The 22,534-nt window shown below is 44.3% G+C and overlaps 1 protein-coding gene across 5 annotated transcripts in view; it reads right to left on the reverse strand.

Annotated features, from left to right (window-relative positions):
• fgfr3 (fibroblast growth factor receptor 3) overlaps positions 1 to 22,534 on the reverse strand; it is a 65,457-nt gene that overhangs the window by 34,553 nt on the left and 8,370 nt on the right. For 3 of the 5 annotated variants that reach the window (XM_061795926.1, XM_061795924.1, XM_061795925.1), the window contains exons 3-4: positions 8,539 to 8,805; positions 5,789 to 5,854 (exon numbers count right to left, since the gene is read on the reverse strand). In XM_061795926.1, coding sequence (XP_061651910.1) covers positions 5,789 to 5,854; positions 8,539 to 8,805 — 333 coding nt within the window. The remainder of the gene's footprint in view (positions 1 to 5,788; positions 5,855 to 8,538; positions 8,806 to 22,534) is intronic. The other 2 variants (XM_061795927.1, XM_061795928.1) reach the window with 1 other exon arrangement.

The following is a 22,534-nucleotide window of genomic DNA, read 5'->3' on the forward strand; positions in this document are numbered from 1 at the left end:
TGCCTTTGTATCGTAAGATAAAGTTGCATTTTATTGAGACAAAAGTCAGAATTTTATCAGGCTATTCTTTTTTTTCAAGAAAGAAAACTGAATGTTGGGCTAAAAAATAGCACTTCAAAAAGTGAAAATATTCTGGGATTAAAGTTAAATAAAAAATAGTCATAAAAAATATGACTATTGAAAGATTGAGGTCATATTTTTTCGAGGCGAAAAGTCTTCTGTCTGTGAAATGTCAGTTTTGTGGAAACTCCGGTGTCATCAGGATGATGACTGTATGTGTGTGCGCGCGCGCGCGCGTGTCAAATTGGTCGTCGCTCTTCTCAGCTGACTTCAAGCAACACTTGGGTTCCACCTTAAAAGGGAATTAGCTGCTGGATTTGATTATTTCCTTCTCGAGTCGGCCGGGGGCTGCAAGGAGACGCCGGCCGCCGCCGCTCACTTTTCTTGGCGTCGCCATCAACCACACACACACACACACACACACACATTTTATAGCCTCTTGATGTGTGGTCCTGCTCCTCTGCTGCAAACCTCCGCTGTCAGCCATCATCGTGTGTTTTGACCCAAAAGCGCACAATCCAGCCTGTGTTACAGATTTAGCTGCCCCCCGAAACACACCAGGGTTATTTCTTGTTATTCTTCGGGCGTTCTTGGCTCCATATCGAACGCGCTGAGAAGGGATGAAACGCTTTTCCCGATACACCGTTATGAAAATCCAGAAGGTTGGTATGAGTGCTTCACATTCAAAATATGCTCACTACTGCGTTTTCAGTAGCTTCTCCCATCCCGTCTGCGCCGCAACAGCCAACAAAGCCAGAAAGAAAAAGAAAAAGACGAGAAAGACATTAACCCTAAACGACAAAAGAGTACGAGAACCGTGGAAGGCAAAGAAGACGATGCAAACCGGAGAAGAAAACAAAAAAGCAAACCATAGAAGAAGATAAAGACACAAACTACAAGAACTTGCAGAAGACTTGACCCGTAGGAGACGAAGAAGATGTGAACTGTACAAAAGAAAGACGCAAATCGAGGAAGGGGACGACAAGGAAAAAGACAAGAAAAAGCAACAGACAAAACGAAGACGCTAAATGTACAAGAAGACAACAAAGAAGAAGTTGCAAATCGCATGAGATAAACAATGCGCAAACTGTGGATGACGTCGCCACCAAAAACGATGAAGACGCCAACTACAGAAGACCAACCGGATGCTAACCGTCGGAAGAAGACGTGAATCGGAGAAGAGCGCAAAAAAACACACAAGAACGGCGGGAAAAAAAATGAGTAAGATACCGACTGTAGAAGACGACACAAATGGTGGAATTAAGACAAAGACGTAAAAGGCAACAAACAAAGACGAAACAAACTGGAGAAGAGGATACAAAATGTAAGCTGTAAACAAAGAACATGCCCACCGGTGAAGATGAAGACAAAGACGTGAAATGTCCAAGACAAGACATGAAATCGAGAAGAAAAGGAAAAAGAACCGTAGAAGACGGCGACGAACACAAGGAGCTCCCATACGCAGTAAGACGACAAACAATACGACACAAACCGTAGACGAACACAGACGACGACTGTAGAAGACAACAAAAAAAGAAGCGTAGAAGACGAAAACATAATGCAAACTGTGGACGTTTAAAAAGACAACGAAGAAGACGAAGATGCGACAGGGCCACATACATCATGGCTACTTGTAGCTAGAAAAACGTTTTCTCCCGCTAAAGCCAGTGTAGGGTTGGAAAAATAAAAAAACAAAGTCTTCAAACTCTGCTAAGTCGAACGCAAAAGTTGGTTGGTCGACGCAACAATTTCTTCCTCGAGCCAATAAAAAACGTTAATAAAAGGACCACCTGGAACCATGTTTGCCGCACGGACATTTGATGCAGGCGCACGCCGTGTCGGGCCAGTGGAAAACGTTGCCAAAGACGACAGAGGAGCGTCTGGAAGTGATTTTTAAGTCACTATTAGATGCGTAATGTACATAGAACATGCTAAGTATGAGTGAGCAGAAGAGCAATTTGTCTTTTTTGACCAAAAATGCTAATCGCTAGCGTGCTAATAATAATCGGGAATTCTAACCGTTTAGTATTGTCTCAAATTCTGTACACAGATTTTTTACCGTACACTCAGTACCGACATATGTAGTTTCAGGACAAAAGTCCAGCATTAGTCAATGACTTGACGGACTAGTCGACAGGATCGTCGATTCTAAAAAGATCCGATAGTGGCAGTGGCAGTGTGCCTTGAGGCATCACAACTTGCTGCCAAAACAACATCGTGTACTTTTCGTGTACTTTTAGTCGGCCGCTGGGATTTCCTGCCCGCGCCCGCTGACAGGTGGACGTGATGAGGCGCCGCACCCGGACGCCGCATACCTCCATGTGGTTATCGACGTCCCTCCGGGCAGGAAATACCAAACCACCAATTAGACACGGGATGAAGTTTCCGTGCGCGTTGGAGTAGACGCGGCACAGGACAGAGTGACATTCAAATATCAGCTGCTCATCCGCTACTGGGGCCGCACTCGCCGACTATTTAGAGGGTGCGCAAACACTGTCAGGATATTGAAGAAGGGGTGTGCGGCTTACAAAGTTTGGGAAATTTTGCGGGTGAACTGGGGTGCGCCTGTTTTGTCGGGTGCATGGCTTAAGAAGTTAGGGAAATTATGAGCGGGTGTGCGCAGAGGAAGTTTTACGAGGTGTGCCAACTTTGTCAGGATAGTGAAGAGGGTGCGCGGCTTCAGTTTTTCAAATGGAGGATGTTGAAGAGTCGTGTGGCTTGAAAAAGTATGTGAAATGAGGGCTTTATATTTTTAGGGCGTGTGCAGGGGAGAACTCTGTCAGGATGTTAAAGCGGGTGTGCGGCTTAAATTGGGACTTTTTTTGAGGGTGTGTGCAAGGGAGAAGGGGTGTGCCAACTTTGTTGGGATGCTGAAAGGGGGTTGGTTAGTGGGTTCAAAAGTGGGCGACTGTTGGACTTTTTAAAGATGTGCGCAAGGGAGAGGGGGTGCGCAAACTCCCGGAATGTCAAAGGGGGTGAGTGGCGAGAAAAGTTTGGTCTACTTTGACTTCAATTTTTGGGGAGGATTTGTGTGGGTGTAAAGAGGGTGCGTCAACTCTGTTGGGATGTCGAAGGGGGTGCGTCGGGGTCAGGAGTTGTTGCTGTCGTGTGGGAGCAGGCCCTTCGCACTGTGATTAAAGCCAACAGCAATTAGCACGAAACGTGCGGGTCGAGACGCCGGTCAGGCGGCCACGTGGTCAGAGGGGGTGCGGCGGAGGATAATTGTCTAATTGTGTCATTTGCCCCCGCCGACGCCTGTGACACACACACACACACACACACACAAACGCACGCACGCACGCACGGAGGGCAATTGGAGTGGCGATTAGACTCTTTGAACGTGCGCAGAACAAGAATGGCGGCCAGCAGGCGGGTTAGCGTAGCGTAGCGTAGCACGGGCTGGCGAGCCAGCGGCGCTCTGCTTGACTGCCAGCGTAAACAAGAACACGCCGCAGATTAGCCTGGTCGCATTCCTACACACACACATGCGCACACACACACAGAAACACACTAACACATACCCACGTTCACAAACACATCCATGCCCATCCACTCTCTCTCTCCCACACACACACAGACACAAATATCACATACACAAACACATAGGATTTGCACGCACACGTTTCTACACACAACACACCTATATACATACTAAATACAAACGCACGAACACTTCACACTCAATTTATACAGACATGCACGCACGCACACACACCGTGTCTTCCAGTGTCCAGGACATTCCAAAACACACGAATATCTTAAGATGGCCGACCTCCGCATTACAAACATCAATCGTCCATTTTGTGCGACTTTGCGTCACCTTGTTTACGCCAACATTCAGCCTCAAGCGTGTGTCCGCTCCGTGACGCCACAACGCAACCAGCCGTGCCGTTTTGCCGTCCTAATCTCGCTGTTTATTTTTTGTGCGTTCAATTTTATTGCGCCCGTATTGTGAACAGAGCTTCCGCTTGACACCAATTTAACGTCGGAAAATTTAGAACATTTCTACGGAAAAATAAAAAACAAATCCCTTCTCAACATAAATTGAACAATAACTTCAATATTTGCCTGCCACGGGTTTTCACAACTTTTGACTTCAAATTCAACCGCGACGGTTCCCAGCATCAATCTCGCAACTATCCGATCGACACGGCTAGCGCGCCGCCGAGATCGCGGCGTCTTCATTCGCCTTTTCCGTCCCGCTCGTCTGGCCGCCTCAGCGAATCATTTCCGTGGCCTCGTCTCTCTCTTTTTCCTCCTCGTCGGTTTGGAGTCACACGGTCGCGTCTCCTTCCTGCGGGACTAATTAGCGCTGGTTTAGCACGCATGAAGTTAGCGCTTTTCTGGGCTAATCCCTGCACTCCTGGCCCGTGGCTTGTCGTGTCACGAGGTGGATTTAGCGGCTCAGACGAAGTCTCTTTTGTCACACTGAGGACGCCGCATTCGGTCGGAACGATCAACATGTCTTTGTGTGCGGATATGCAGTATATACTGTATACGGTGTTCCCTCGCTAGATCGCCGTTCACCTATTGCGGATTCAGTACATTTTTTGTGCTAAAATAAACACTTCCTAGCTTCAAATATTAGAACAAAAAAAAAAACAATCATTAAAACATTCGAAGGAATAAAAACTGCTATTGCGCAACACTGTATTACTGCACTGTGTTTAAGTATCAAAAGTGTTTACAAGAGTACAGTAGAGGTTAAGAGGAGTATAGCGAAGATGAATAAGACACTGGGGCGGTTCATACTGTATACATGTTCTATAGCTGATGATGCCGTACAATACGATTTCAATCCAATTACAATGTGATACAATACGATTCAGGCCAAAATAAAATGCAAATTCACCGAATTACGAAACCATACGATGTCATTCAATCCCATTACGAAACTATACAATTTGATTTGATTCACCTACGATATGATACAATGCGACTCACTTCAATTATGATACGATTCGCTCCAATTATGACAGGATCCCAATTACGATATAAAGTCCTATTATGATACAATACAAATTACGATGTGATACAATACGATTCGATCTAACGATGAGACCATTATATACCATACCATCAAATGATTTACGCCAATTACGATACAATACAATTCACTGCAATTACAATTTGATACATTTGGATTGATTCCGATGTGATACCAATCAATCCAACTTGCAATGCGATACATGATTCACACCAATTATATGATACAATAAGATTAATTCCAATTCTGAGACGGGATACGATTCCATCAAATTACAATCCGATACAATATGATTTAGTCCAAATTACGTTTTGATACAATATGATTGACGCCAGTTAAAATGCGATACAACCAGACTCAGTCAAATTAACATGGAGTACAACATTCGCGTCAATAATGTGATTTACTCTAATTACATAAAATACTAAATGATTCCCTCCATTTGCGATGTGAAACAATACGATTCAGTCAAATTATGATACTATATAATGTACTCCAAAAATGTGCGATACCATAGGATTCACTAATTAACTAATTACAATTAAAATACAGCTCAAAATTATTTTCAATACAATTTGATTCACTCCAAAATTATGCAATACGATTAACTCGGGGTGTGATACGATATGATAAAGTCAAATTAAAATACAATACGGTTCACACAACGAGAGAAAAAAATAAAAAATATATATATATACTAACATTAAAACATACAAAAAGAGAGAAAAAATAAGAATTCACCATTGCCATTACCTGCATCTTCTGGATCTTCATCGTAATCTTCATCATCACCAGACGACAGAGAATCTAAAACAAAAGACAAAAGTGAGAGTTTGTTTTTTTAATTCAGATTTACGTCTCTGAACGTTGACAAAAATGTCAAACTTTGTCTTTGTTCGTGTGTATAAACTTTCTCGGTCTTTTCGACATCGACAAACAACGTGGAACCGTTGTACACAAACAAAAATAAATACATAAATCCATTTAAAAAACGGATAGGTGGCTCGATTTCAGCATTTTGTAGTTTTTCGCATTCTTTCACCGGCATCGATCTTGATCTTACGGCCTCCCGCGGGTCGTTTGTGTACAGTACGAGGCGTCCACTTAGCGCCGTCCAGGTGCTAAAGCTGATACACGTACGCCACATATCTGACACCTTGCTCAAATATTTGAGGCGAAACCTAACAGTTAGTGTGTGTGTTCTACGGGCTGTTTGGAGTGCAGGGGTGGGGACAGGAAACGGCCGGCACACACTGTACAAAGTCCCACTTGACTTGTCGCTGAAAGGCGTACAAGAGAGTGTGAAAACGACTCCAAAAGGAGGAAAATAGGCAGTCACGACCTTCTTTCCTTCTTTTTGCTTTTTCACTCCTGGAAGGCACTCTTCGAAAAAGCCACTTTCGCTGAGCAACGTGAAATTTGCCCGACGCGTCTACCATGAGTAGAGCCACAAAAACCTTTCAAAAAGCCATGCGTGAAAAAGGACAGAAGTCGGCCATTATTTGGGCTTGGCAGCGTCCAGTAGAATAAAATGAAAATTCAGCCGGCCATTTTGATTTCAAGTGCAAATGTTGGCTCTGTAGTGTCGTGTAGAATCTATCTTTTTTTTTTTTTTTTTTAAATCAGCCCCTTAAGCCACGGTGTCACAGCAACATAAAACCTGGTAGGCATGTCTACCATGAGTAGACCCACCAAAAAGTCTCAAGCAGCCATGCCCAAAAAAGCACAGTAAGTCGGCCATTTTGGTTTAAAGCGAAAACGTTGGCTCTGTAGTGTCGTGTAGAATAAATACATTTGTAAAACAAAATCTGCCCCTAAAGCCGTTGTGTCACAGCAACATAAAACTTGGTAGGCATGTCTACCATGAGTAGACCCCAAAAAAGTCTCAAGAAGCCATGCCCAAAAAAAGCACAGGAAGTCTGCCATTTTGGTTTGAAAGTGGCCATCTTGGGCTCATTTCGGCCTTTTCCAGCGATCCTTCAAAGAGAAGAATTTTGTCACGTTGCTACATAAAAATGTACTAGACGATGTTAAATTTATTAAGATAAAACATAGCTTTGGCAATATGAAATTTGGTTTCAACGTCTATCATGAGTAGAGCCACAAAAAAAGCCTCATGAAGCCATGCCAGAAAAGACACAGGAGGTCTGCCATTTTGTTTTGAAGCGGACATTTTAGGGTCAATTTGAACAGGTCTGAGGTCCTTCAAAAAGAGACTCGTCCGTTCCAGAGATTTTGTCGGATTGTTAACGTGATTTGTTGATGGAGACGTAGAAGTCATCCACCTCTGATCATCCCGGTGCGGAAAAAAAGGCCATTTCTTTCCCGGCTTGATGCCAGTGTGTGCGTCTCTCATTTCTTGCCACCCCATCTGTTGGCGATGATGAAATATTTCGAGCTAATTGCTTTCTAATGAGTTGTCAATAAAAGTCTCAGCTGGTGTGCAAAAGTTACTTGCCATTTAATCTACGACTACATACGCACACACACGCCCCTTCGCCTTCTTCTGTTTGCAACATACACCAACAAATGAAACGTTCCTGTGGAAATGGTCTTTAGCTTAGCGTTCTCGTAGCACAATCAAAGCAAGTTGAGGAAACTCTGGCGTACGTGGAAGGGTCATATATTTTGGGTAGACTGCTCGCTGCCTCGACGGGTTGCTGTGGAAAAAAAATCGATAGTCACCTGTTACCCTGATGGAGTGATTCATAAAGAATAATATCAAAACCCATCAGTGGGAAAAGCACAATAACAACAACAGGCATTCAAAATGCCAACCCAAAATGAGCAAAACTCAAAATGTTCGACTTTGTACGTGTGAAAATTGTCTTTTGTTTTAGCTTCGCATCCTCGTGACGAGCACAATAAGCAGCGACTGACTGCGTGCTGCCTTGACAGGTTTCGGTCGAAATCGGTCAATACGGATAGCCACCTGTTACCCCGATGGTGTAATAACAAATAATATCAATGCCCTGAAGAAAGTTATCAGTGGAAAAGGTACAATAACAACAGGAATTCAATTCGTAGATTTTCCGCAACCCGAAAGGTCCAAAAGTCAAAATCTCCAACTTTGTACCGACGGAAACTGTCTTTAGCTTTAGCTTAGCACCCTTGAGGCGCTATGAGCATGGATAACAGCAAGTTAGCTAAAACCATGCAGTTTTGCTGCCAAGACGGGTTGCAGTAGAAATGAGAAAACACGGGTAAATATACGACGATGTAACTTTGGAAATGTTCTTTAGCTTAGCTTAGCGCTATATGCGTGGCCGTGGCAAGGAAACCCTGCCGTGAACTTTGGGAGTTGCTGTTTTGCTGCCTTGAAAGGTTGCGGTGGAAATCGGTCAACCAGTTACCCGCAAAGTATTGAATAAAACATCCCAAATTCCAGTGATGCGCTGAAGAAAGCAATTATTGTAAAAAGCCACAATAACGAGGCAAATCAAAGGAGCGCAAAATTGCAGTTTTACTGCCTAGACGGGTTGAGTCCGTACCTGTCACCCTGATGGTGTAGTTGCTGAGCACCTTGTTATTGCGGGCGAGTCGACAGGCGTACACGCCCGAGTCCTCGTACGACACGTTGACGATGCGCAGCGACCTCTGGCCCGGCCGCGTCCGGTTGCTAGGCGACAGCACCACGCCGTCCTTGTACCAAAGCGCGGGCCGGGCCGAGTCGTCCTCGGGGTCGCATGCCATTTCCAGGGTGTCGCCCGCCCCCAGGACAAAGTCCTCCAGGAAGGTCGGCTCGCTGGACGCAGCGTCTGCAACAAAGAACATTTGAATCAATAGGACACTTTCAGCATTAATACGTCACTCGTCTTGTCTACTTCTGTGACTTATTATCATAATTAATAATGTTTCTAAATAATTAATAAATCAATTAACACAGGATATTTATAATTTACATTTAATAACAATCATACAAATTTATTTGTAATTGTTATTATACATTATAAATGTAGTATCAGTTATTCATTATTACTACATTATTTGTATTACAATTTTCATTTTATTAAAATGAATTAAAAACAGCCAAATATTTGATGATAATACTATTATTGGAATATTTTATTACTATTTTAATTTTTCTATTTATTTATAAGTATTATTTTATTTTAGTATGATAAAATCCTTGTATTTAATAACAACAATAACATTTACTTTATTCATTTTATTTGATTACATTTATTTGACATTCCTTTAAGAGTAATAACTATTTTTCTATTTTCTATAATTATTTACACCATATTTTAATAATGAATACAAACAACAATAACAATAACAACAATAGAACAATAACAATAAAATATCTGATTATTATTTTATCATATTTATTAGAATTCTCTCTTTTTTTAGCATAATAATAATAACATAAGGAAAGTAACTACATTTTACCTCAATTGAGTTCAACTTACATATTCACAAATCATTGCGATATTTTTGTTTGCTATATAGCGTAATTATTTTCCAAACAAATGTTCTTTTTTGGATTGCTGATCCCGTTTGCAGTGCCTCAAAGTGAGCCACGCTGACTTATACAGTATATTATAAACGGCCATTCCAGTGACCAAACACGGTTCCCTTTCTTGACGCAACTAACATAACAGTCATTAAGTTGCATAAAATACTAAAATATTCTACACGGGTAGTAAAGGCAAAACTGTAATTCAAGTTGATTATTGCGGAATGTTTGGACGAAGCAAGCAGAGAGCGAGAGAAAAATCAACACGCCGCGGCGGCGGCCCTTTAAATCAGACCTCTCCTCTCGCTTCCACATCGTTTCCGCGGTAACCATTCAAGGGAACGCCATGACACGCACGCACGCACACACACACACACACGCATACTTTCACACACAGCAGCTGGAAGCGACAACGCCACACACATCAGCACCCTGGGAAAGCGCGAAGGAGGCGTGTGATAAATGACGGCCCGACACACCCGTCGCTGACCCGACTAGAAGGACGGCGGCGCTGTTGCGGCTGGCCGACGTGCGCTTAACGGGAAGTTCCGCACAGACGAGAAAGCTCATTTCGGCCAAAAGGACTTCTGTATCCGGCCGGCCTAAACGGGCTGCGGCGGACCTAGGGAACAAGCCCAGTTAGTGCCTCAAATTTGTGTGGAGACAGCGTTTGCTTTCATTCAGTGGATTGGTTCACACGTTGACGCGCAAAGAACTTGTACACTTTGGAATAATGGGGGCAAATTCCTTGTGTGTTTTGGACATACTTGGCAACGAAAGATGAGTCTGATTCTGATCTGTTTTCATTCGCTGGACTGCGTTCACATGTTGACGCACAAATAAGTCTGCCTAAATGGGTTGCGGTAGAAGTTTAAATCTGTACATTTTGGGATGGTGTATTTTCGTTTGTGTTGACGTAAAGGGCAACACGCCCTTCATTTGTAAAAAAAAAAAAAAAGAAATAATGACAACAAATAACAATGCTTAGATGGGCTGCGGTAGAAATTGAAAGTAAGCCAAGTTAGCGCTTCAATCTATCCGCAACCACGGAGAACAACATTTTGGGAGCGAGTCTTTCCATCCGCGTTGACATGCTCTGTTAAAGGGCAACAATTATTGTAAAAAAAAAAATAATGCCTAGAGGGGCAGCCCAAACTGACAGGAAGCAAAGTTTGCATGTCAAATTCATCTAAATCCACTCAGATGAAATTTTGGGAGTGGGTGTTTTCATCCGCATACTGACACGCTCTCTTCAAGGGAAGCCCTTTGTAATGATTTCCCCCCCAAGCAAAAATACTTACAGGGCATATACGGTAAAAAGGGAAAGTAAGCGCATCAAATCTGTCTCCATTCTTGTAACTCACAATGTGGGCGGGGCTTCTCTCATCCACTGGACTGCTTCACATGCCAACGTGTGCTCTTAAACGCACACCCGCACGTACCTAAAACAAGTAACGCCCAGACGGGCTGCGGTAGTCATCGAAAATAAGCCAAATTAGCTTCTTTTTCCCTGCGAAGAGTGCGTGGACTTCTTTCATGCCATCTTAAAGGGCAACACACGCACACTTTCGAACGAAAAGGATAACGACGCTTCGACGGGCTGCGGTGGGAGCAGAAATTCTGCAAAGTTTGCATCTTGTTGGAGCCTTTTTAGCGCCCTGAGGTGGCGAGCTCGCTTTCTCTCAGACTTGTGGTGCTACAAACAACCTTTTTTTTTTTTGTTTGTTTTTCTTTATATTCCAAACATAAAGGTCCATTGAGGAAAAGGAAAACACGGAGGCGCCGGTGTCGCGAGCGGCAGCAGAATGAATGAGTCGTGTATTAGCGCTGACCTCTGCAGTGGCAAATGAGAACATATGTCTCGAAAAGTCTTAAACACCGAGGCTAGTAGAAGGGGGGGGGGGGCGTGTTACGGAGGAGGTGTAAACGTTGCCGAGCCTTGACACTCAATAACATTGTCAACATTGGTCTTCTTTTGTTTTAAAACCCGGGAGAGGAAGGCCTTATTTGGACGTGTAGTTTTATATACAGTAGGTCCATTCACACCAACAACCAGCAACCAAACACTTTTGTATTTTTTGGCAAGTTCTCAAACTTGGCTGCACTCACCATGACCGATACTCAAACTCTTCAAATGTTTGCGTCACCATCTGTCTCGCATACGTCGCTCGGATTTGGTAGTTATCGGACAACGTTTCGAGGAGTTTGTCACTGAAGGACCCGTGCAAAAGGACAACGTGACCCGAAAAAAGCAACTTCAAGCCCAAATAGCAGTCGTCCGACATCGTGCGAGTTTTACAGTATGTCTTTTTGTGGGTCTACTCGTGATAGAAACGCTTACTGAATTTCATGTTGCTATACGCAACAAAGTACGGGGGGGGGGAGGTGGATTTTAAAAAATGTCTGAGAGGCCAATTTGGACAATGACCAGAAGAAACGGCACAAATGACCATAAAATAGCCACTTGAAACCAAAATGTGTGTGTTTTAAAGCATGTGTTTGTCACGTACGTGGTTAGGGCGAAGGCGAGGAACACAAGGCAAGAACATGGTGGACCCAATTGCAGGGAAGCAGGGAGGCAAGGCAGGAGTGCGGGAATCTCAAAATAATACTATTTAATCACAATGATAAAAACAACCGGCGACTATGTCATGGCAAGACATGTGACAACGACAACGAACCGAAAGAAACCAGGGAACTAAATACAAACAAATTGACGAGACAACGAGGAACACCTGGTCAAGACACGAGTGGCTGGAGAGAGCTGATTGGTCGACACAAAGTAGACGAGAACAGGTGGCCACAACAACCTAATGAGCACACGACAAACATGGAACACAGGAAAACATGGACACAACCCAAACCAAAACACAGACCATGACAGTGTTCTTGAGACTATTTTATGGGTGCACTCGTGATAGAAATGTCTACCAAATTCTGAAACTGGCTTGGGGGCTGAATTTTTGTGTGGTTTTTTTTGTGAGACAAAATGGCCACTTCAAACCGAATCTAAGACTTCCTGTGTGTTTTATAGCATGGGTTGTGAGATTTGTCTCAAAATGATTTACGCGTTTTTCAGATGCACAAATATATCCAGTGAATTTTCCTGATAGACATCACTACCAAATTTCATGTCACTAAGTGAAAATGGCTTCGGACGCTAGCGAGTTTTTGCTAGCGGGAAAGCCCTGAAAATGGTCACTCATTTGGCCGTGGAACTGACGAACAAGGACTATGAAGAAACTTTCATGCTGGGAGACTATAAAGGATGTTGCGCGTCCCATGGGGACGCCTCACAGATGTAATTGGCTGCAAGATCCATCGCTTGCACTTTGAAGAACCGCACAGAAAAAGAGTCAAGTCATCGTCAGCGACGGCGTCTCTCTATGGCATCCTGCCGAAGCCTGCCGAAGCCGGAATCTTTCATTACTTCCCGTAGATTCAACCTGACAGTGTGGACGTCAAAAGTGTGTTACGGAGAAAAATGCAATGACAGACGAATTCCTAATTGGTGAGCAAGCACTCTTTTTTTTTTTTTTTTTTTATGTATAATGAAGGAGAATGTCACTGAACGAGAGCTAAGCAAACCCCCCCTCCCCCGAGGCCGCACAATCCCCGTGACTCTTCACTTTAACAACAAAAATAATAATGAAAATAATAAATCATGACGTGTCAGGCCACGCCATTCCACTACGGTCCTGTCGGTGGCGGTAAAGCATGTTACCAAAGTGGGTGCCAACCACGTGGTCATCTGCTGGATCCGGTGGGTCCCTGCCCCACTTGGCCCCCGATGCAAGCGGACTGAAACAATGAAAAGTGACAACAAATTCCTTGAGGTGAACCAAAATTCGTTTTAACTAAAAAAAAAAAATCACTACCAAACGGTGTCTTTTAAAAATGTATTACTGTTCCTACAACTCGATACGTTTGAGTTTGAACGAGAAATGAGACTCGTTCAAGTAGAGAGAAAAAAAACGTAGGAATTCATTTTGATTTGCTTTTCTACTCCTGTAGGTGGCGGTAATGTCCGTTTACAAAGAGGGTGCCAACCACATGGCCATCTCTGGTAAATCCGGTGGGTTGCTGCCCCACTTGGCCCCAATGCAAGCGGACTGAAACGCTGAAAAGTGACAACAAATTCCTCTATCTCCATCAAAATGGAATGGCTCGAAGAGTTGTTGTTTTTGTTTAGATTTGAAAGCGTCTTTAAGACTTATTTGAGCTTGTACACCTAAAGAGATTGTCACTCAAGTAGAGAAAAACCAGAGAAACAAATCTTCCGCAAGGCCAAAAAAATCAGAAACTGTCTGACTCTTCGGTCCAATTTAAAAAAAATCCTGACGTGCCAGGCGAGGCCGTTCCGCTCCGGTCCTGTAGGTGGCGGTAAAGGACATTTCACATTTTCGAACGTGCAGGTGTACCTTGCCTCTTTCAAACTGCCCATGAAAGCGGGCTTTTTGGCCGACCGAGGTCCTATGTGAACGATACGGACGTGGAAAGGCTGCGTTTGAGTGGACTTGCAAATTTGCCACTTTCGGACGTCGTTTCAGAGGCGTAACAATGGCTGCTGTGTGTAAGGCTGGGGTGTCCCGCCCCATTACGTTGAAGGCAATTGTCCCCATTTGACAACTATTTCCCACATCACACCGGACGAACGTCATGTGATTATCCGAGTGTGGGAAGCCGCATCAGCTGCAGGGAGGCTCAGTCACACACGGTGGATAAAGCTGGATGAAGAGCTTTATGTCCCCGTTGCTATCAGTTTCTGTTTGAAGAGCACTTTTTCCCACAAGTGCGTGTGTGTAAGACGGTCACTCTGTAAATCAAGAGGCCGGCGTGGCCCCGCCCCGCCTCTCAGTATGACAACAAATAGCCCTTGACAATAATATAGACCCTCGCATTGAGCAGGGCCGGCGTGCGCTCGCAGACGCCGTCTCTTCTGCGCGTGAAGAGGTTTATTTATCCTCCGCAAACCCGCAAGGAGGCCGGCCGGACGGCGGGCTGCCGTCGGGGGGGGAGGAAGAAAGGGACTCTTTATGTGGGGGAAGTCTTTCCACGCACCGCCTCGCGCCCAGCGAAGGCCCAAGCCAGGGATCCCGAAGGACGGCTAGCGCAACCCCCGCAATCTTTTTTTTTTTTTTTTTAAATCCAGGAGTCTATCAGGAGTAGACCCACAAAAAAAGTCTCAGGGAATACATTTCTGAAAAGCAACGGGGAGTCCGGCATTTTGGTTTGAAATCGCCATTTTTTTGGAATTTCCAGGTGTGCCTAAGACATGTTTTGAAAAATTCAGACCCCGCGGAGCAACAATAAATTTGGTACCCGTCTATCATAACTCGAGCCACAAAAAACGTAGGATGCCATGGCTGAAAAGATTCAATTTGCTTTGAAGCATCCATTTTCTGGTCATTTCCAATTTGGCCTGGCCTGGCCTCTCTGACATAAAAAAAAAAAAAAAAGAAAAGAACCAGCCCCTGGAACCGGCATGATTTAGCAATCTGAAATTCGGCAGGCATGTCTATCATGAGGAGACCCACAAAAAAGTCTCAAGAATCCATGCGGGAAAAGGCACAGGGAGTCTCCCATTTTGGGTCAAAGTGTCTATTTTACACTCAATTCCAGGTTCTAACTAAAACTCTCCGCACACCAGAAAACTCTAATAACGTTTTCCACAAGGTCTGAACCAGACCAAAAGTCTTAGTTGAGTCCCGGACAAAGTGTTCTCCTGACGTAAATCCATTTTTTGAAGTGGACCGAGGACATCATCTCTCGTGTCCCCGTGTCAATGAACAGGCCGAGTCGCGGCCGAGCGACACCGGCGTAATAGCACGTTGATGACTTTCCAAAGTGCAGGGGAAGGAAATACGGAGTTGAAGCCGTGCTTCTCGGCATCAACGCGACCTGCAGCTCGTCCATAACGGCCTGCGTTCATAAACACATTTGAGCCGCGGAGCCCGCAGCCTGATAGATGGCAGCGAGGCTCAAATGATGCCACCGAGAAATGGATAATATCACACAATATGACCGAGAGCTCCTATCGATAAAAGGGATTTTTTGGCTTCATTTTTCAGCTCGAGGCCCCAAATATTAAACTTTACGTGAAGAAACTTCCAAATGTTTATCAAGTCGTGCAACAGAATCGACATGTACATTATGCGCAAGCGTTCTTTGAAATGATGAAAGGAGAGTTTGGAGTTTTCTAACATCACGCTGGACATCATTTGAATACACGATGGCCGGCACGGTACCGACTGGTTAGCACATGTGCCTCGCCGTTCTGGGGACCGGGGTTCGATCCCCGATGGCTGGGATTGGACAAGCGGTAAAGAAAACGGATGGATGGACTTTGAAACGTACCGTTTATTGAATGTATTTATTTATTTTAATCCAAACCCACACTTTTTAACCCCTATTTTGAAAAACTAACCTATATTTCAAGCCCTCACCCAAACCTCAAACCCTAATCCAAGACCGAACCCTGCTTGAAAATCTAACCCAGGTTTGAAACCCTAATTTCAAATAATCTAGAATCTGAAACCCAAAATGTATCTCGAAACCCGAGTTTCAAAACCTAACCTGCACTTGAAACCCTAAAATGAAACCCTAATCCTGAAACCCACATTTGAAACTCTAATTTGAAACCCTAATCCTGGTTTGTAAGATTTATTTACAACCTAACCCTTGTTTGAAACCCTAAATCAGACGAGAAATCCAAATCTGAAGCCCAAAACCCATCTTGCAATTCTGAACAGTTTGAAATCCTAAACTAGGCTTGGAACCGAATTTGAAACTCTAACCATAGTTTGAGACCCTAATTCAAAACCTTAACAATAATTTGAAACCCTCACCCAGGCTGGAAACCATAATTTGAAACCTTACCACTGTGCAAAAACACTCATCTGAAACCCTAACTCAAGTTTGAAACCGTAGCACTTTTTTGAAAGTCTAATTTGAAACCCTAACCCTTGTTAGAAACCCTAACATGGTCTCGAAGCCCTAACCTTGTCTGAAAACCTCATTTGAAATCCGAACCCTCGCTTGAAACCCTAATTTCAAATCATACCCCAAGTTTGGAGTAATAATCTGCCAGCCAAATCTCCTCATTTTTAAAACCATAGTTCCAAATCCCAAAGCAGCCTCGCAACGGCAATCTCAAATGTATCTTGTAAGCTTTATTTCAAAGCCTAACCCCCACTTGAAGCACTAATTACGAACCCTAATCCAAACAGATGCGCCGTTGATGCCCTCTCCACAGATGACAAAACACAGGAGTTCAGAACATTCTCCCGTGCCATTAAACGTCACAATAAAAAAAAAATTAAAAAAACAATAAACTCCGTGTTAAGGTTCGCAAGAGTTGATCATGGAAATGTAGTGAAAAGAAAACGAGATTGTATACGAGCTCGTCCGCCTGCAGGGCCGGCAGCCAATCAGCATTAAAAAGCAATAAAGCGCCTCGTCGCACGACTTTCTCCGGGGAGCCGAGAAGCCAAGCAAGTGATTTTTACAGAACGTTTTCGAGCATTTAAGTGCTGCTAAAGCGCTCCCAGAGCGAGACACACAGAGATGGATTCCAGATGGACACGTCCGTCTTTATCGAGCCCTCGCGAGCAACGCAACGCAACGCCGTCCAGCTGCTGCTCACGCTTGGCCGACGGGAAAAAAAACAACATCATCGGTCACGCGCGCGCGCGCACGCAAAAATCATTCTTTGTGTGCACATGAAGCCTTTTTGAGTCGGGCCACCATCAGCTGAGTTGCGGTGTCCCCGTACAGTGGCTACGGAAGGATTCCGATCGTCCCGAACGTCTTCCGTTTCAGGATTATGGAGGCCATAATGTGCTCTTGGGAACCTTAAGTGCAGCAGAAACATCTTTGAGTAACCTTGGCCACATCTGTGCCTTGCCACAATTCTGTCTCCGAGCTCTTCAGGCAGTTCCTTTGACCTCATGATTCTCATTTGCTCTGACGTGCACTGTGAGCTGTAAGGTCTTATGCAGAAAGGGGCGTGGCTTTCGGAATCAAGTCCAATCAGCCTAATCAAACACAGCTGGACTCCAATGAAGGAGGTGTAGAACCATCTCAAGGATGATCAGCACCCCGAGTTCAATACACGAGTGTCACTGAAAACCTTCCGTGCCCATTGTATATTCATCATATGATTATATCATATTTAGAAGCTCGAAACTGTATTATTTCAGCCTTTAAGGAAGTGTTACTTCTGTGTTGTTAGTTGTTTTGGATGTTTTGCAATCCGATTGTGGCCGACGATCGAGGATTCTTAACCTGACGTGCGCCCCCGAGAAAATGTGCGCAAGGCAGTAAAAAAAATCAAAATAAAAACATTTGCTCGATCGATTTAAATAGACAAAACTCCAAATATTTGGGGTAAAAAGCAAGAATGATATGCTCCTATTCATGAAATTTGCAGGGATGGGATGCGATCTATATGAGTGGTTCACCCGCATTTTCCTATTGTTGCAAAGTCCACTTTTGTAGAAGTGAAGAGAAAGAAAGAAGTTTTTTTGCAGGTGTAAAAATAGCACCTGAAAACACATGTGCAACATATCGTATTTTTAAATACCATTTCGAATGAGTTTGAGGTACCGCCGCAAGCACTTTGCTGGCCGTGACGTGACGCCCGCTAGCCAGAGGCGGCGCCGCGCTGCATTTGTTTGCAGAGTAAACTAGCGGCTCGGGCGCAAGCAAGAAACATTTCTAGTCGCTTTCCTACGATGTTCCTTGTGGGAACTTGGTACGCCTCAGTACTAAACCCAAAAAAAAAAAAAAAAAAAAATCGAGCCACTTTGCCCAACCTTGTGGGCGTCACTGTTTTCATCTTTCAAGACATATTTCAAAAGAAACAAACAAGCGAACGAAAACAACGGCTTTCAGCGGACCCGCCCGTGTGTATACTCGCGCTTCGGCACCCGCGGAGTCGCCTATTATTATTTTGTCCAACCCCGAAAACGCTTACCGCTGGTTTAGTCCCGTTTCGGCAAGAAGGTTTCGCGTTTCAATTTGCTTTATTTTCGTCATCAATGCCATTTGGATGGCCGATTGGACTCGAGAAAGAATCATTCGAAAGCCTCCCGCGCTCGGCTCGTCGGCAATCCGACGTCTGCCTTGAAGTCCCCGTTGGGGGTCCAGAATGGGGGCATCGAGCTGGAGGGGGGGCCTACTTTCTTCTGTCTTTCTTGATCTGCGGCGGGCAACGCTCTTCCGTCCTGTCGGGCCTTCTTCCCTCGTTCCTCCCCACCGAACGAGACGGGCCAGATCAGGCGCATTGTGCTGCCGTATTTACATTCGGCCGAAGCACATTAAAGTCACATTAAGGCTGGCGGCTGAAAGAAGAGGGGCGCTCCTCCGGGATGTACCCCTGGCACGGCTGTCAAATGAAAGCGGGGCGGGGGGGGGGGGCCAAGGAGGGGGAACGCCGCAGATCCCGTCTGAAGGTGACGTGATCCCGGGCCGGGCCTCGGGTGCCAAACGCTCGGCGGCCGCCGCGCTTTTTCCCAGGAAGTGAAAAGAAGCCGTTTGGCCGGCGCCGGCGACACTTCCGTATGTCCCGTCAAAAGCGCGGACGGACAAGAACAAGACTGCGCAATTGATGTCGTTGAAATCCGCGACATCGTGTAACGTGTAATTCAATTCCAGTCGCTTTTGGAAATGTCCGTGATTACAACGTCAGTTACATGTGAAAACCAGCTGCTTAAACCTCCGATTTTGTTGTCGTTATTCATATCACTTCCTGCTTCTGAAGCCGACACTTGTGATTGGCTCTCTCTGGTCATGCGCCATTCTGCCCTCGTCTCAAACATGACATGTTTTTTTTTCCAAATTGTCCTTGTGGTGCAATCTATTAGTTTTTTTCTGAGATTTTGAAAAGGTTTGACTCATAGTTAGAAAAGTCTCCTCTTCGTGATTTTGGACATTTTTATGGAATTTTTATCTTATCTTATCTGTGTTGTGTCATATGAAGCCATATTGTTTAAATTGTGCACATTTGTCATTAGGTCAACATGGCATCATGTTTTCCAAGTGCTGTACGCATGCAGTGCGACACACATTTCTACAATTGATTTATTTAGATTTCATCATCTCTTTTAATCACTTTACTACTTGTGAGAAGAACAAATATGCCGTTAATTCCAAAAGAATGATATTTGGTTTTAATCCACTTTTACTTATTTATTTATGTATTTATTTATGTATTTGCAGGAAACTAAAATGTAATCAAATGTAATTAGTTATATTACTTATACTATTATGACTTTTTCGACTTGTAATTGTAAACTGCCTTTCCAAAGTCGCATCCTGCAAATAGCAAACAACATTTTGGCTTTTACAGCGTTGTTCGTTGTTAGGGTTTCACATGAGGATTTCAAACAAGGATCAGGGTTTCAAATGAGGGTTTCAAACCAGCCTTAGGGCTTCAAATGTGGTTTAAGGTTTCAAATTTGGGTTTCTAACATGGATTAGTATTGCACAGTTCAAAGTTCAAGTCTGCCTTGGCTTTTTAAACAGGAGTTAACGTTTTTAATTGGGATTTCAAACACGGATTAGTGTTTCAAACAAAGGTTAAAATTTCAGATTAGGGTTTCAAACCTGGTTAAGGGTTTGAAATTGGGATTTCAAACATGGATTATTCTTTTAAAGTAGAGTTTGAAAGCTGGGTTGGGGTTTCAAACAAGATGAGGGTTTCATGACAGGGTTTCAATTTCAAGGGTAAAGGTTCAGGTTTCAAATAGATTTTTCAAGACTGCTTAGATTTTCCGATTAAGTCTTCAAACCTGTAACCCTAAGGTTACACATTTTCACGACAGGATTAGGATTTCGAATTTGGGTTTGAAACCGACGGCAGGGTGTCAAGAGAGGGTTAGAATTTCCTTAAGCAAGGATTAGGGTTGCAGCCGACGGAGACAACTTGAATTTCAACCGAGAACATCCTGCAAAGTTGCAAAGTCATACACGTACGCGTTCCAGCCGCCGACGGTGGTGTTGACATACGGCCGCGCTTATTCATTTGCCGGCTCCCCTGCAGGAAATTTGTCTGATACTCATCAGGGATGTTTAGTCAGGGTCGTAACAAGGAGTCTCTTTGTGTGGGGAACGCCGCTTGCTCAATGGACAACGTGCTCAAAAACCTCTTCCGCGCTCTGATGTGTGAAGTCCCACACGCACTCTTGAAGCAATTTCTTTCACGCCGCTGTTGTTAATTTTAGGCCTGTCTTACAAGTATCAAGTTTGGGTTTCAAATTGGAGTTTGAAGCCGATGTTACGGTTTGAACTGAACTGTGAGGCACCGTGCCGGAAGTCAGGGCCACTCTGTCAATTTAGGGTTAGGGTTTAAAATGAGTCCTCCTAATTAGGGTATTTACATGGAGGTTAGGGTTACTCAGCTTTCAAATTAGGGTTTGAAGCAAACGTTAGCGTTTCAAAGTCAGGTTAGGCTTTCGAGTCTTGCTTAGGATATCAAGTGAGCGTTTCAAGCCTGGCGTAGAGTTTCAAATGAGGGTTAAGGCTTGAAATTCGGGTCAGGCTTTTAAAATGTGGGTGGCAAGCAAAGTTCGGGGCTTCAAGCCTGGTTTAGGACTTCAAATAAATAAGGCTTTCATTCCAAGGATAGGGTTTCAAGCCAGTGATTGAGTTTCATTTGTTCCATTTGAAATACCAAAAAAAAAAAAAAAAAAAAATAGACAATTTTTCATGAAGTAATTTTTACATGAAAAAAATGAATTGAAATAATAGCAATTAATAATCTTGTAACCTTTTTTTTGCCATTGTACAGTGTGTCAACATCTTCCTTGTGGGCCGTGTTGAATTGGATTATTATTCAAATATGCAAATGAAAAAAGTCCCCGAATGATCCCGATTGGCCCGCGTGACCAATTCTGTGAATGGAAACAGGGACGCCGCCGTCTTTGCTGGCCCAACCCGAGAACAACCCCACTCCCGTCGCCCCCCCCCCTTCGTGCTGTTATTCTGCCAGGAGAGCAAAAAAAAAAATAAATCCTTGTGCCGCCTGCAGAGTGTAATGGAAGCCGCCGCGGGCCTGGAAAGGAGACCACGACGGCTGCTGCGGCGCGGCCAGGCAGACGATGACCTCTTTTTCTTTTTTCTTGAAACAAACCGCGCCAGAAGCGCTTCCAAATTCCCATGGAATTTTATTTTGGTCGTGTAATTGGCTTCATCTCGTCTCCCCCGACCGGGTGCCAACTTTCCTCCCGGCGTCGCTCGTGTGCGCTTTTATCGGCCGCGAGGATCCTCACCGCCGAGCGGCGCAACTTTACTCTCCGCTCGCACGTTTTGGAAAATTCAGCCCCCGAAGCCAGTTTGACTTAGAAACATGGAATTTGGTTGGGGGGGTCGATCACGAGCAGACCCGCAAAAAACTCTCAAGAAGCCATGCCTGGAAAGACACAGGAAGTCCTCCATTTTGGTTGGAAATCGCCAGGTGATGGCCATGTTGGTCTTTTCCAGGTGCACTTCTGACATGTTCTGAAAAATTCAGCCCCCGAAGCCAGTTTGACTGAGCAACATGGAATCTGAGTAACATGTCGATCATGAGGAGACCCACAAAAAACTCTCAAGAAGCCATATCTGAAAAGACATTTTGGTTCCAAATCGCTGCTTTATTGTCCTGTTGGCAATCCCTCGGTCTCTCTGTCCACAATGACCTCGTTGTGCCCCTTTGACTTTTTAAAAAAAAAACATTATTTATTAACCCCCCCCCAAGGTCAGGTGACTCAACAACATGGAATTGAGTAGACATGTCTATCATAAGTTGAAAAAAAAAAGTCTCAAGAAGCCGTTCGGCAAAATGTCCAGAAAGGCTGCCATTTGGTTTTGAAGCAGCCATCACAGAGTTGTTTTTCTGGGGTTCTTCCAAGCGGACCCGTCCTCGGGATTTTGTCCCACTGCTCCCAAGTTGTAACCGTGTACATGTGACAGACTGAAGGCACAGAATCGTGAGGAATGGAAGTTTTTGGCGTTAGGTGAGGTCGGAGCACGGCGGTGAAGTTTGA

The sequence above is a fragment of the Phyllopteryx taeniolatus genome, chromosome 13, assembly GCF_024500385.1.
Source record: "Phyllopteryx taeniolatus isolate TA_2022b chromosome 13, UOR_Ptae_1.2, whole genome shotgun sequence".
NCBI lineage: Eukaryota > Metazoa > Chordata > Actinopteri > Syngnathiformes > Syngnathidae > Phyllopteryx > Phyllopteryx taeniolatus.